The 16,638-nt window shown below is 38.8% G+C and overlaps 1 protein-coding gene and 1 pseudogene across 1 annotated transcript; both read left to right on the top strand.

Annotated features, from left to right (window-relative positions):
- The first annotated feature begins 3,054 nt into the window (after window positions 1-3,054).
- On the top strand, window positions 3,055-4,378 carry LOC145470874 (uncharacterized; annotated as a pseudogene).
- Window positions 4,379-11,336: 6,958 nt separating this feature from the next.
- LOC145470064 (uncharacterized) lies at window positions 11,337-12,721 on the top strand. The gene has a single exon (XM_081453895.1). The coding sequence runs from the start codon at window positions 11,655-11,657 to the stop codon at window positions 12,117-12,119; it is 465 nt and encodes a 154-aa protein (XP_081310021.1). The 5' UTR covers window positions 11,337-11,654; the 3' UTR covers window positions 12,120-12,721.
- The last annotated feature ends 3,917 nt before the right edge of the window (window positions 12,722-16,638 follow it).

The raw sequence follows: 16,638 nt of genomic DNA on the forward strand, positions 1-16,638 counted from the left end.
ATGCTCAAGCTAATTCTTCTTTCGTGTTGAGCAAATTAATAACCGTCGTTGTAAGAAAGTTATACTTTGCTTCCTTTTAAAAGGTTTAACAACACGTTGAAAAGAAAAGACACTGATCTTATTGCCTTGCAGCGAAATTGCAAAGTGTCAAGAAGCAGAAACACAATACAATACAATAATGCAATACAAATTTTATTAGCACTCCCCATGGGGGCTTTTGAGTACTAATACTACTAATACTTTGCATTAAAATTAAAATGAAATAAATCAACGTGCCAAGGAATTATAAGAATGATATGAAATAAGGTAGAATTATGTGACAATATTGTACTATGAAAATAAAAGTTCACGTACGAGTTTACCTCGTGATCTTCGTTTTAAAATATTCAGAGAGTCGCTTAGCTTACGAATTATTTCTAAACTATTCCATAATGACACCGTTCGATAGTAGAAAGTCCTTTGTCCTGTAGAGGTCTTTAATTAAAGATACCTTTTCATTGCCGACGTATGAGACCACCACCTTAGTTATTATTGCTGTCATGGTAAGCAATTGGAACTAATTTAAATAGTAATATTAATAAATGATAAAGCGAAGACGGTATCAGGCAACCAGAACTATTGAACGTCAGAGGCTCCTAATCTGTACTGAGGTTAGCACGATTTTAAAGGAGCGTTTCGAAGACAACTTGACCAAAGAACGATGAACAACAACACCATCTTTAAGAACGAGTCAGCAGGAACTGATTACTCAGCTTCTACTAACATCATTACCATCGTACATTGTGTCCTTAACGCCGTTCTGATGCTCGCAGCCATTACTGGTAACTCGTTAGTGATTGCTGCCATTTTCAGGACTCCGACACTTCGCTCACCGTTCACAACGTTACTCTGCAGTTTGGCTGTGTCAGACATTCTTGTTGGTTTTGTGGCTCAACCACTTTTTATTGCTATCGAACTGAAAGGCTTTCTTTACTTCCTTGAGAAAATGTTTTCTTTTATGACTTACGGCTGTTGCGGAGTTTCCCTTTGCACAATGACGATTATAAGCCTGGATAGATTTGCCGCCCTACATTACCACATGAGATATGTTACCATGGTGACTACAACTCGGGTTTTGTGCACACTAGTAATAATATGGGTTATCATTTTTGTTTCGCTTGGCATTTTCTTTTGGAATATAAATATTTATTTTTTCATTGCAGCTGCTTTTATTGCTATCTGTGTGTTAATATCCTCATTTTGTTACATCCGAATTTTTCAAATTGTTAGACGACATAAGGCACATATACAAGCTCAACATCAAGCAGTGCAAAATGCTAATAATAACATGAACATAATACGATTGAAGAAAAGCAGCATGAGCACTTTCGTATTTCACATAGTTTTGATTTTATGTTATTTCCCTATGTTTCTTAACTTGGTTTTTTTTGGGATCGACACACAGGCTAAGGTGACACAAAAATGGAACCTCTATACTTCGATTGTATATCTGAACTCTTCTATTAATCCAGTTTTGTACTGTTGGCGGCTTAGTGACCTTCGATCAGCAATTACAAAGACAGCAAGAAAGATGTTCTGTAAACAAATCGATCAATTGTAAAAACATAACTTGTCCAAAGAAATTTCATTTGTGTTTTGGAGTTAACGTTCTACCCTTGACTCCAAATATGGCGGTCTTCCCCATAAAGTTGTAACGTTATCAATGATCCTCTTTAGCTGTATATTAGCTCTTTAGCTATTCAATCTTATATACATGTATATAAAGGAGCAATGAAGGCATGTTACGGACCTGTAAGATATGTTTGAAGCAAACAATGTACACTGAATTAGTAAAGTAAATTTGTACAACATGACCTGGACAACTTAACATTCCTTTATGTAAATTCGCTGCTGGTCAGAGGACATTTCAATACAGGATAGTAAACTTATGGAATTCATTAGATAAAGACTTAAAACTGTGCAAAGGTTCAGTTAAATTTAAGAAAAATCTTATAGTAAAGATTCTTGACCAGTTTTTGAAACAAGAATAGTGTCACACTTTTCCATTCATTGTATTTTATTGTATTTGTATTGTTCACTGAGAAACCCATTTTTGGGAGTGTGCAATAAAGTTTCATTCATTCATTTCACTTTTTCTTTAACTTTTATACTCATATTTCGATTTCGATTTCTGTTACTATTTCTATTTCCAAAGTTCTGTATTGTGAAGCCACAGCCAACAACTTAACTAAAAGCTGTAAAAAGTGCATACAGTAGATTAGGTGGCGTTCTACTTGCAGCCATTCATCGTTTGCAGCTGACGTCCTTGCAGTCAGGTTGGATGACCATAACTAAAGAATTCTAATAAGCTTCATTGTTCCTGTCATTCAGCATGGCCGTCAGGGATTTTTTACATTTTTTTTTAAGATTTGAATATGTTGGATTGTGTCATGAGGGTTAATAGCAATCTTTTCAATTCATTTATTTGGTCTTAAAGTGTTAAGGCTAAATGAGTGAATTGAAAAGATTGCGTTAGTAATCTAAACAAATACAAATCTCTCAAGATACCTTTTCTGGGGATGAAAACTCCCTTGGTTTCATTCCCAAATTCCCACTATTTAGAACACAGACTAACAATCACGCAAAAAAATCCAAACTTTAAAACCCTTAATTATCTACGAATAGTGGAATTACCTTTAAAAACTGAACGTGTTTTCTAAGTTCCTCCTTTTTGCCAAAATAATCTACAACATAGTGAGGTAATTACAATTGGTGGAGTTCTTTGCTAAAGGCTGGGTCAATGTTCTATATTTAAACGGTGGTATGCAATCAATTCTATCGTCCAACGGGATACTGCAGCATTGTTATGAGAAAAGAATACTTCAATTCTTTTTTCGTGCTGAGCAAAATTAATATCAATCCCTGAAAGAAAGGTATACTTTGCTTCGTTTCAAAACGTTTAGTCACACGTTGACAATGAGAAGACATCTTATTGTCTCGCAGTAAAATTGCAACGTGTCAAGAAGCCTCTTAGGCACTTAACCAATAACATGCCTTTTCTTTTTGTTAACGCGTATGCCTATATCGATTTTTGGAAACTTAATGGTGTTAACCGCGGTTGTGAACACCCCGTTGCTTCATTCTCTATCCGTTATTCTGCTATGTGGCCTTTCTGTTTCAGGCCTAGATGTGTGTTTGGTCACCCAACCGATCTACATCGCCGGAGAGCTCATAGCAAATGTTTCCCTAATTTGGCAACACTGGCGTTGATAATTGTGGATCGATTTTTGGCACTACAGCATCACTTGACTTGTAACACGTTAGTTACGACAAAGCGTGTTCAATTAATTTGGTAATAATTTGGTTTATTCACTTTCAACGCTGTCTATGGTTCACGTCTCTTGGCATGTGCCGGAAGTTTTTTTTACGTTGGCCCTATTTTATTTTGCGATTATAACATAGCCTCCACCATATCTTACATCGGTATCTATCGAAGTCTCCATCACCATCAATTGCTGATTTTTGTTCGGAAGCCGAACTTACAGATGATGAAACGGGAGATAAGTTGGCGTGCGCCTCATTGAGCAAAACTGCTGTAAACACTTTCGTGTCTTACATCTGTACAATTTTTTGCTATTTTCCATTGTCATTTACCAAATTTTTTCTTACAGGAATGTGTTCTTTACAAATCTTAACACAGGGTGGGTTGTTACGGCAACTTTGTCATTTGCGAATTCGTCCATTAATCCCTTCTTGTACCGCTGGCGTCTTCGTGAACTTCGAGCAGCAGTTAAGGAAGACAATAAAGAAAATAGCTCGTCTTGTGTGATCGTCCGGCTGAGGGTAGTTCTGAAAAGAACTGTTGTTGGTGACTGACGTTTCAATATGACCTAAGCGGAAGTCATTTTCAGAGTCAAGTGAATAGTGTTGGCCAGTCTATGATGTAATAAGTCTGGTCCGTTGAAAGTGATTGGCCAGTTTAGCCATAACGGTATCGGCTGAAAGATTCGTGTAAAGTTTGTCAGCAGTCATTGGTCGGTTCTAGTAAGTTTCGATCTGTCCATTGTTAGTCAAATGATAAGTCGCTCTGTACGAGGTCCGTCTATTGTTCGTCAAGTTAAGTCGATCTGTTCGAGGTCCGTCTATTGTTAGTCAAGTTAAGTCGCTCTGCACGAGGTCCGTCTATTGTTAGTCAAGTTAAGTCGATCTGTTCGAGGTCCGTTTGTCGGACAATAGAAGGACCTCATACAGACCGACTTATAATTTTAAGTCACCCTCAACTAACTTTTGGATATTGAAGTATTACTGACATCTTCATTGCAGGAAAGTGTCGAATTTACATTGCCTGATAGACAAGTGCTTTTTTTTATCAGTCTATTGTTTTCAAAAGTAAGCGATAAACACCTTTATTGCGAAGTAATAAATACATACGTATTGAAATACTACATCATAGAAAGCAGCAACACCATTTTGCGCTCAATGCCCTAGTTTATAATAACCTGATTCCATCTGAGTTAAATGTAACGAAAAGAAGATCATCTTCTGACAATCGTAATTGCTTGGGTATAATTTGATAGAAATAGTTGTCATTATTGTGGTAACAGAAACTAAACTTCTATAACTATATATCGATGGCTACATAAAAGGTTAAGTCTGCATACGAGCCAAGTGGCCAATCAGACCGGAGCTTGTCTCGGTTTCTGTAGCAATAAGCGACTAGGAAAATTTCCACTCCCCCTAGCCTGCGAGCAGGCTCACGTTGAAGCACAAGCGCGCGCGGCGTATGACGAGAAAGTGAGCCTGCTCTGATCTCTGCACATTTGTTATTTCCACCCCGGAAACCGCAGAAAAGAATAAGTCAATTAATTTTCACCGGAAGTGTGAACTTTGGCAGCTCAGATTTCTCGGGAAAAATTTTCATTAACAACATCAGCAACATGTAGGCGCGATATCCGTTGTTGATAAAGTTTTGCGGAAGAAAAACTGTCAAAGTTTATGTCTACTAAGGACACACACTTGAGTCAAAGTGATCTTGTCTCGGCAATCTGGTTTTTGACAATGCTGGTAAACGGGCAAACGCCTTCGTGTTGTTTCGTTGCTCGCTTGCAATCACATACGTTTGTAATATATAACTCTTCCCATATGCAGTCGGCAACACGGCAAGTACGTCTTGATTCATTAACATACTTTCAACTACTATTTCCTTCTCCCTCTTTAGTTTGAAATTTAACCAGAAATAGACTGAAACTTTGTTAAAACATCAGTAATACGCGCACTCAACTCTTCCTCTGACTCCAAATGTGGACGACTTGTTTTTTATTGTGCGGTAAATTACCGACTCCATGGGGATTTAATCACTCCTCATCAAACACAATAGATTGACAGTTTTCTCACCTTTTCCGCTTTTCGACCGATGGTATTTCACTTCGCTCAGACGAAGAAAAAATGAAAAAATTACAGAGACAAAGGTAGGCTCACTTTTTTAGCGCCTCTTCACCAGACTCGTTCCCGCCGGATCGCTTTGCTCTTTGTCGCTCGCACGTGTGAATCAAATGTGAGCCTGCTAAGAGGCTAACCCCACCCCCTCCCCCCCCCCCCCCTGGATGGGATGCTCGTCCATCGCAGGGCTACCACCAGCAATAATTTTGCCGGTACCCATTTATACACCTGGGTAGAGAGAGGCACTGTAAAAGTTAAGTGTCTTGCCAGAGAACTCAACGCAATGTCCCCGGCCAGGGCTCGATCCCGGAATGCTCGATCCAGAGACGAGCGCACTAACCACGAGACCTCCGCGCCTAGCACATCGATGGCTACATACAGAAATTCAAAATTTGGAATTAAGCTTAATTGTCTGGAAAGTGAAACGAGAAACTTTTAAATAGGCAAGAATCATCTGACAAAATTCGATTTTCCTTTTTAACCACAATGTTACCCTCACACTGACCCTTTAATCATTTTTACTTCCTTTGTCATTTGTTGAGTTGCTTTTAATTTCAATTTACTTAACATGAAATTACAATTACAATACATCACATTAAAATACCTTAAATTTACATTGCATTGCATTGCATTACCTTACATAACGTTAACATTACATTACACTGCATTGCATAACATTGCATTTCATTGCATTGCTTTACTTTACATGACATAACATTATCTTACCTGACGTTACCTTACCTTACCTTACCTTACCTTACCTTACCTTACCTTACCTTACCTTACCTTACATCACATTATATTAAATTGTATTACTTTATATTACTAACCTTGCATTCCAATTTTTATTTTGCTATAAAGCTAGAAGTAGAGCCACCTACTCTCTGCATTATTTACAACTTTTAATGCTTGCTAAGTGTGGCCTGAGGATACAGAAGTTTAGAGACAGAAATAGCAATAGAATAAGAAACAAAAATCGAAATCTTAATTGAAATATGTTTTGGAATTGTACAGCTACTCTCACATATTTTGGTGCACACCAGCTCAGTGTAGATTGTTTTCTTCATATCTGTCAAGTCCCCAAAATTTCTGAAGTGCTCCTTTATATGTCAGCTAAAAAGGACCATTCATAAGCTTACAACCTTTCGGGAAAGACCACCAGAATGAAGTATTTCAAGGATTGGACTCCATAACACAAATTACATGTTTTGTTTTTACAATTGATCTGTTCGTTTACAGGACATCTTTCTTGCTGTCTTAACAATTGCTGATCGAAAGTCAGTAAGACGCCAACAGAACAAAATCCCGGGCGAAAGAAAAATGATAACCCATATTATTGCTAACGCAGACAAGACCCGAGGTGTAATTACCATGGTAACATATCTCATGTGGTAGTGAAGGGCCGCAGATCTATCCAAGCCGAGAGAAAAATGCGTCATTTTCTCTTGTCTAAGCTTATAGTTTTCATTGTGCAAAGGGAAACTCCACAACAGCCATAAGTCATGAAAGAAAATATTTTCTCAAGAAAGTAAAAACAACCTTTTAGTTCGATAGCAATGAAAAATGGTTAAGCCACGAGGCAAAAAGAAGGTCTAACACAGCCAAACTGCAGAGCAACGCTGTGAATGGTGAGCGAAGTGTCGGAGTCCTAAAAATGGCAACAACCACTAACGAGTTGCCAGCAATGAGGCATTATAACATCGTTAAGGACACAATTTACGATGGTGATGATTTTAGCACAAGCTGAATAATCAGTCGCTTTTTCGTTCTTAAAGATGGTGTTGTTGTTCGTCAAGTTGGCCTTCAAACGCTCTTGTAAAATTGTGCTAACCTCGCTGCAGATTCTGAACCTTTAGCGTGTTATAGCTCTGGTTGCCTTATTTCCTATTCGCTTTATCGCTTACTATGTATTTAAACTTGTTCCATTTGCTTACTTTGACAGCAATAATTGCTAAAGTGGTGGCATGGTCTCACACGTTGACAAAGAAAAGACATCTTATTGCTTTGCTGTTAAATTGCGACGAGTGAAGATGGTTGCAATTTACCTCTAAGGCAATAAGATGCCTTTTCTTTGTCAAAGTGGAATTAATATTTTTAGGAAGCAAAATATAACTTTTTGCCTCGGATTGTTATTAAGAACACAATTTATGATGATAAAGTTGTTTGCAGGAGCTAAACAACCACTCGCTGAGTCGTTCTTAAAGATGATGTTGTTGTTCATTCTGGTTCTTGGAAACGCTCCTTTTGAATTCAATCGTGCTAACCTGTTTTGAAAAAAACCTTGTTAAAGTTCCTGAACCTTTTGCATTCAGTAGTTATGGTGGACTTGCACTCTTCACTTTATCAGCTACTTTAAAAAGTCTGGTTCCATATGCCTAAAGTCGCGGTGGTCTCGTTGACACATACATAGAGTAATTTAACGGCAAGTCAGAGAATACCTTTTCTTTGGCAAAGTGTGATTAATATTTCGAAAGGGAAGCAAAATATAGCTTTCTGCTCTGAATTGATGTTAAAATCTCTCAGCATGAAAGAAGAGTAAAATAACAAGGCTCCAGTACCCCATGTGTCAAACAAATTGATTTTAATCAGTTTGTTTCAATGGTCACGTTTCGTCATTTTGGAGCCCAATTTTAATCACGAGCTGATTTCCCAAGCGAAACAATGATTCCCTTAGTAGCAGATGCCCGTTTCGGTAACAAAAGTATAGCACCGGAGTGAGTTGTTAGCCCACTGCCGGCCGGCCAGTTTGCTGGGAATGCCCCCTTAAGGCTCCACCGTCAAAGCCTTTCTCGCACTAATGGTGTCATAACACCATGTTGTGATGATGATGTAGCAGATGACAAACTTGCCTAGTGCATCCCACATCAAAGCCTTTTGTTAACAAATGTGCTCGTTGATCGTAATTTTCTTGTACTAACATTAGCCTGAAATGAAAACCACTATTTAAAAAACTAAATTGAATATTTACATAGATCTACAAGACTATTATTAAGACTATTGTTTGTAGCTTTTACTTGTTACATAGATGTATCACTAAAAAACGACTTGGCTCTTTGAAATACTGAAATCGCAAACTTACAAGAAATTGGCCTTCGAAAATAAGAATAAGCAATAATTTGGTTGAAAATCGTTTATCAAGGAATTTAATAAGTTTTGCTTGAAATACTCAAAAGACATGAAATTGATCTGATGCTTAGTGCGCTTTTAGGACCGTCCTAATTTTAAAGCTATTGAACATTACAGTATTGAAAAAAGTATTGAAGCTCAGTTTACAGTCACCAAAACGTACCTGCATGTATTGAACATGAAAACAGCGCCGCTTGCGCAGCGGTATTTCTCTAGAAATTTCTCTTTTTTAATCAGAAATTTCGTCGCGCGAGATCAGAAGGAAACTTTGGTTTACGATAAAAATTTTAAGAAACGTATAAGTTGCAGGTGCAACTTGAGCTTTAATAATTTGACTTTTCAAATTTACATCTGTCAATTTCGTATTCAACAATTTCGTTATTGGGCCTACTTAAATCAAGGTAAAGGAACAAACAACATTCAGTTCTCCACAGGGAACTAAGCTGTTGAGAAGTTTTTGACTATCTCGGAAGAGCGCATTAAACGAAGACATTCAAGGAGAAGATTCTAGCCCAGTAGGTATTCTTGTTACTAGATTTTACGTTACATTTTACATTTGCCTTCAATTCCAAGCCACTAGCTATTGGCTAACTGGGAAAATTCTGAGTTTCTTTCTGTTGCTCACTTCCTTTGGTTTCACAGAATACAATAAGTCCGCATGAAACATTTTAACAGAGAGCTCAAACAGAATCAAATTATTAAAGGCCTTCTGTGTTAATATTACGGCAATTTTTCTGTCTCGGAAACGATTTCTTAAGGGGACAGTATCGTAGCAAAGAAGAGTGAAGAATAATCACCGATTTACATCATCTTTTTGCAACTAATACCGCAATGTCACAGTCTAAGCCTGTTTCGTTGTCCTGCGGGTTAAAAACGAGGGAAAAAACCTGAGAAACGATCGGCGGGGACGCGGAAACAATGGCAGGACATTTTACCGGTTGTTAAAAGAAGACATGAGCCAGTAGCGGTTGTGTGTCTCGCAGTCTAGATTTTTCATAAAGTTGACTTGGAGTCTCGATTTTATCTAACGCTAAGAAATTCTCGAGGTCCGGATTGTTTTTTCGTTTGGTGATTCAAATAACGTCTGAATTAGAGAGTCTGATCATGAATGTCCCGCGGCCGCAATTGAAGAACTTTAAAGTTTCGGTCTCGCAATTTAAAATGTCAGAATGTCTCGGGCTTGCAAAGAAAAACACCAGTCTCACTTTCTCACAAACTCATGCATTTACCATTCACAGAGGCGAAGTGCTGGGGGTGTGCACCCCCCTTGAGATGAAGGCTTCCTCTTGGTTTTCGCTTTTAAAATTTTGTTTACACCAGTCAGTTACGCCATTCCTTAGTGGTGAAACCCACTCTTAAGAGAAATCCTGGATCCGCCCCTGATTCACCGCCCTTAGCCACTGTTGTAGCCATGCATAACCCACCCACCGATCAAATTGATAGATCGGCCAGTTGTTAAATATTGCAAGCAGCATTTTCACTGGCATTCTTGAAGAATTAAACTAATTTTATATTACGTTCCTTTGAAGGAATATGAAGTTCTTTGTTTACTTCTTCATCTCTTTGGGTCTGGCGATGTCATTTCCTCAACCTTCAGACCGTGAAGCTGAGGATCTGGAAAGGCAGATGGCCGGTATGTCCATCAGTTTATTGCTATAGCTAGCGGGCGTTTTCATGCATACGGGATTTTTGAAAGTGACACTGTATTTACTTTGTTGTTAGCTACACAATGAACAGTAACACTTGTTAATCATTTCCCATGCTAATATGTAATAAGGTAGATACGAATCGAGATATGTACATGCGGTACCAATCACGAATTTCGATGCATATGGCTGTTGTTTGGTTCCTTTTTAAGTAAACAACTTTGAACAACCCCCCTCCCCCTACCCCCCATGTTCAAAGGAAACTCTGGCTTTTATTCAGTTTTAATATCTTCTTTTTCACAGAGCAATTGTCTAATTCTCATTGCATTAATTGACCTAAGCATACCTTTTCTTGTACATAGCTAGTAAAACGTTTTGTTTTGAGCTCATTGTGACAAGCATAATCAAAAGGCAGGCGATGTTCAAAGAAAACTGTAGATTTACTTCAGGAGTGCCCTTTGTTTTGCAGAGGCAAAACTGAACGAACCGCAACATTATCATAATCATCATTTATTGCCTTGAAAAATTATATATTAGGTACAGTAAGTTAAACAGGGCAAGAAGATCTTCAAAAAGCCATCAAGGGGTAGGCCAATGCGATTTTCAATATCTTTTCAATTGCGTATGTACGGTTTGGCCAATTCAGTACGTTTTTTTTTTTTAAAAATGCTCCTTTTCTGGGAAAGCTTGTTTTACCGGTGATGGAGACTAGGAGAGAGTTCCAAAGTTCCTTTTTGACATGTATGCTTCGTATATAAAAACAAAAATAAATAAAAAATAAGAATAACAAAAAAAGCCTTTCGCCACCCCCTAACCCACCTCTCCCACCACCTCCGCCTAAAGCTCGAGAAAAACTTTGAGTTTATTTCACTGTAATATTCAGAACTGGAGGACCCTGCCCGTCGTCAGATGACCTTTGGCAACACCGCTGGTAGTGTTGGTCAACAGGGAACTAACTCAGGGAATGTTGCTGTTGGGCATCAGTTGAACGGCAAACGCCAGATGACCTTTCGCAACACCGCTGGTATTGTTGGCCAACAGGGATCCAACTCAGGGTATGTTGCTGTTGGGCATCAGTTGAACGGAAACGTCAGATGATCTTTGGCAACACCGCTGGAAGTGTTGGCCAACAGGGACCCAACTCAGGGTATGTTACTGTTGGGCATCAGTTGAACGGCAAACGTGAGATGACCTTTGGCAACACCGCTGGTGGTGTTGGTCAACGGGGGACCAACTCAGGGTATGTTGCTGTTGGGCATCAGTTGAACGGAAACGTCAGATGATCTTTGGCAACACCGCTGGTAGTGTTGGCCAACAGGGATCCAACTCAGGGTATGTTGCTGTTAGGCATCAGTTGAACGGCAAACGTGAGATGACCTTTGGCAACACCGCTGGTGGTGTTGGTCAACGGGGGACCAACTCAGGGTATGTTGCTGTTGGGCATCAGTTGAACGGAAACGTCAGATGATCTTTGGCAACACCGCTGGAAGTGTTGGCCAACAGGGATCCAACTCAGGGTATGTTGCTGTTGGGCATCAGTTGAACGGCAAACGTCAGATGACCTTTGGCAACACCGCTGGTAGTGTTGGCCAACAGGGATCCAACTCAGGGTATGTTGCTGTTGGGCATCAGTTGAACGGCAAACGTCAGATGATCTTTGGCAACACCGTTGGTAGTGTTGGTCAACGGGGAACCAACTCAGGGTATGTTGCTGTTGGGCATCAGTTGAACGGCAAACGTCAGATGACCTTGAGCGCCACCGGCGGCAATGTTGGCCAACAGGGAATCAACTCAGGGTATGTTGCTGTTGGGTATCAGTTGAACGGCAAACGTCAGATGACCTTTGGCAACACCGCTGGTAGTGTTGGTCAACAGGGATCTAACTCGGGGAATGTTGCTGTTGGGCATCAGCGGAACGGCCGAAAATGAATAAAGATTTCTTTCATCTTGAGTATGAAAAGCGACTTCCAGTTGCAGTTCAGTAATGGTTTAATGTGGGTTTACCTAAGGGAAGCAATAATTGTAGAAATAGTAAGAAAATAAACGTGTTTGAAAAGCAGTTTTACTGTTTGCTAATAAGCCACGCATTCGTTGGTCTTTGTTGGGAATTTTTTGCATTGAAGTAACTGCTGGGCAAGAAAAAGGTTCCGAGAATGTTGAAACTTGATCCAAGAGTATTACGTGACTCAGCAACCGAATCTTATGTTAAGCTGAATCCGGCAGTTTTGTTCACGTGCCTTAAATTTCCATTTCAATATCTCCTCGCCTCTGAACATACATCCCCCCCTAAAAACTTGCAATGCCGGATGAGTACACCTCGTATCTTGACGCGCGTTACCAGATTCGCGACTAGGCTCTTTGCGTTCGCAGAATGCAGTTCATATTCCTGGGTGTCCTGTGGTTTCAAAGGGAACCTGAGATTTTTCGTTGACCGTCCGCATTTTCTGCGCCATTTTGAATGACGTCATACGTCATATGCGCAAAGACTATCGCGCACCCCTTGGTTTTCGTAGTAGTCTGAGCAAGTCTAAGCATCGTAAAGCGGATATTTTAAGACGACCTCGTGATTTTCATAGTAGTCTGAGGATCTTTTTCGTTTGCTGCGTAGTGTATGAGTCTAAGCAAGTCTGAACATCGTAGTCTGTGACACAAAGACAAAAACGAAAGCGGATATCACGAACACGACTTGACTCGCCTTGGCTTGGGGGCGTTAACCGTGGGAACAGCTATAGATCATCACCTCTTAATTAGTGTCAAGTCTGAAATTGGAAAATTGACGGAAATGTCGGTTTTCTTTAAAAATTGGAAACTCGGTCGTCCGAGACACCACAAAATGTCAGAATTATAGGATTGATGCAATATACTAAATTTGCGCTGGGTCTAAATTCGTTTTACAGCTAGAATATGAGAGAAGAATAGTTTTGTGGGGTTGACGTATACAAAAAGTGTGAAATTTAACTGTCGATGGGGTAAATTTGACCGTTTCCAGGCTAAAGATGTGACTATTTCTCCATGTTAACGCGGTCTTTATTTTCAGTTCCTTACTACTATTTGTTTTTCAAGTCTTGAGCACTCCTTTAAGTCAAAGTAACACTCCTCGTAATTATGCCCAAGTAAAATCACCTCCGAGCTACCCAATGAGCACACAAGGAAAGCGCTATTCACTTGTTTGTTGTATCCGTATTTCCGTCGGGACATCTTTAGTGAAATTTCCAATCGATCTCCATGATTTATCTTTGAAATTTGAAAGCTATAAGTTTGAGATGCAAGTTCGTTCTAGCACGGGAAAGAAATACAGATGATATTTAATGCAGTTAAGACAAATAATCGTTCTTAATTATGGTGACTACATGTTGCGTAAAAATGATTCAAACAATCGTGAAAAAAGTAATTACCACCAGAAATACCAATCCTGAATCGGCACAATTTCATTACGGAGCTCCAAAAAGAGATATAAAAGATGCGCAAAAAAGTAAGGTAGTTATTAGCAAGAAAAAATTTCAATAAGTGAGATCGAAAAGCTTGATCGTGTCCTTTCTTTTGTAAACGGCTATAAAAATAATGCCGAAAGTCTACTTCATCACAAAATATTAATTATTGTTATTATTTGTATTATATTCTAGATACATTTTTAGTGTTTTAACAAGCGTGAGGGTACGCTTTACTCAAATTTTCTACAAAAAAGCTGTCTGAATGTCTTGAAAACTGCTGTTCGTAGTCCACGGAGTCGCCAGCAGTACAAGATTGGATTAATGGACGAGTTCAGGAAGATCGCAGTATTCGCAAATTTCCACTCAATATTCCAGTTCTTGAGAGACAAATTATAAATTACCAGGGAAATAACTTTAGGAAAATAACAAACAACTATCACTATGAAAAATAGAAAAGTATTCATGACACTTCTTCTCAGACGAGTCATGGTCATGTGTGCTATAGTATCTGAGCCGCATTGTACTGCTTGTTGTAGACAATGAATCTGAATTTGATGGCGGCGAACAATTTGATAAATTCTAATGTAAAAAGCTACCGATGTTAAGAGACACGTGCAGATTCCGGTTGCCATAATGTATAGATAGACAGTCCGGTTCCAGTAACTAATGGCCATGAGGAAGTTGAAAAGACACACGCATACTACTAAATAAATGGCGCGAGGGGTAGTCATAACAGTGGGATATCGCATGTGATAGTGAAGAGCCACATATCGATCCAAACATATCGCTGTCATGATACAAAGAGAAAAACCACAGGCAGCATATGCTGTTATTTCCAGAGGTACCTTAACGAGATGCAGTTGTGTTAGTTCTCTAGCCATGAAGAGCGGTTGCGCGATGAAACCAACAAGGAAGTCTGAGACAGCGAGACTGCAGATGAAGACCATCGACGGTGTATGAAGTGAAGGAGATCTTTTGATAGTTGCTAAGACCAATAAGTTGCCAGTGATAGATACAATGATGAGAAGTGGAACTATGGAGCAGTTAATAATGACAGTGGTTTCGACACTAAAAGTATGGTTTCCTTTGCCGCTTCTACTGTCGCTACCGTAGCTCTCCATTCTCAAGAATTGTCAGAGTTTACGAAGGTGACCAATCAGGCCACTCGCTGTTTTAACGTTGCTCCTCTAAAGCTTGAAATCTGTTAACAATACTCCTTTTATCACGCAGAGAATTAAGCGACTGTATAACTTCGCGGAATAATAGTCTCGAGGTGGGTAAACGAGGTTTTATTAAGTAAATGTATTCATGACGTTTTGCCAAAACCATCTGTCATCCCGATAAAATGATAAATAATTGATTACCTGTGAAACTAGCACAAAATGACTAGAAATGACCCACTGTTATATTCCATTGGCTTAAGTATTCGTCTTTTGACGCGACTTTTATAAGTATAGATTAAAAATAAGGTAAGAGTTAGCTAATAGAATTCTAACTGTCTCACTTTTACATCCTGTTTCACAGGCTTAAAAGGGGAACGCTTCATTTCGCAATATAACACGTCACAAGATCGCCATAGTTACCTGCGTTTTGTGACAGTCGAAGCCTTTATACAGAGGGTTACTCCGCTTTACGTTCACAATTTTTGTGGTGGTAACATAACATTGTGAAATATGCGATAGGGAATTATGTCAGCGTGGGAAATGTCGTCTAAATTTAATTCATAATGAAACAATGAATCGAAATTAAGAGAGTGCTGCGTTATAGAGTAGATGATATGTAATTATTATTGCTGAAAACTAATCTATAATTAAAAAGATGTGTATTTGACTTTCAAAATTATCCGCTCAAAGTTGTTTACTTGATGCCTATTGAATTGATGTGGGTTTGGCTTCAGCAATCTTAATTGAACCTTTGTGAAAGAGAATCGCGAAATTGCGCTCATTGCTATACTTAGGCTTGATCACAATTAGGGGAACGAACAGGTTGAATAGTTTAAGAGGATTATTTTTCATCGTTTACCTTGTCAAAAGGAAATATGTATATTGTCTTGGTGCCCAAATGCGCTTCCATATGCCATACTGAGGTGCTCACCCCAGTTAAAAATCTTATATCAGATTGAAAAATTCCGGTTTCCACGCAAATTAATGAAAAGCGCCCCACAATAACTCATAACAGTTTAGTTACAAAGCAACGGCTTGCCCAATTCCTTTTTACGTGAAAGCACTCATTATTTGACTTCATATTTATTTCAGTGACTTGAGTGTTTTTGGCTTTCAAATTACCATCTCACACTGAAGGTGTTTGCTTAATGCTGATTGAGTCGTTGTAGATTTTGGCTTCGCCAATCTCAATTAAACCTTTATGAAAGGCAGATAAATTGCTCTCATTGTGTTATTCTGGCTTCACAATTATGGGAACGAACAGGTTAAATTAAAGTTGCACCGAAAAGGAGTATTTCGTCATCGTTTATCTTGTCAAAAGGAAATATGCTTTTGTGCCCAAATGTGCTTCCATGTGCCATATGAGCTTATCCTCCTTTAAAAAAAAAAGAAAAAAGCAACAAACAGACAACCAGACAAAGCAAAAAAGCCCAAACTCTTCGCAACCTTTCGTGAACCAAAATTACAAAACGGGACTATTTTTACTCCTGATACTTATCAAGAGACAAGGGAGAGAAGAGGGCTTTTACCAGCTGCTACCGCAAAATAACGGTTTAAAGTATAGTGTATAAGTTTCTATAAAGTCTGAGAACTTAGTTACATCTTCTAATAGACCTTCAACGAGTATTGCTAATTCCCCCTCGTCGTAAAATTTCCGCTCGCCGTAAAAGACGTATTTTTATTGATAGAAAATATGTTAAAGGGAGGTTAAAATAAATTACGCAGGCATTAGGCTACGATATCAGATTGAAAAAATCCTATTTTTCATTCACTTTAGTTACAAAGCAACGACCTGCTCCATTCGTTTGTGAAAGCATTAATTCTTATATTTTTTAAAAGCAACCATGATATAAA

This window comes from Orbicella franksi, chromosome 15 (assembly GCF_964199315.1).
Source record: "Orbicella franksi chromosome 15, jaOrbFran1.1, whole genome shotgun sequence".
Lineage (NCBI taxonomy): Eukaryota > Metazoa > Cnidaria > Anthozoa > Scleractinia > Merulinidae > Orbicella > Orbicella franksi.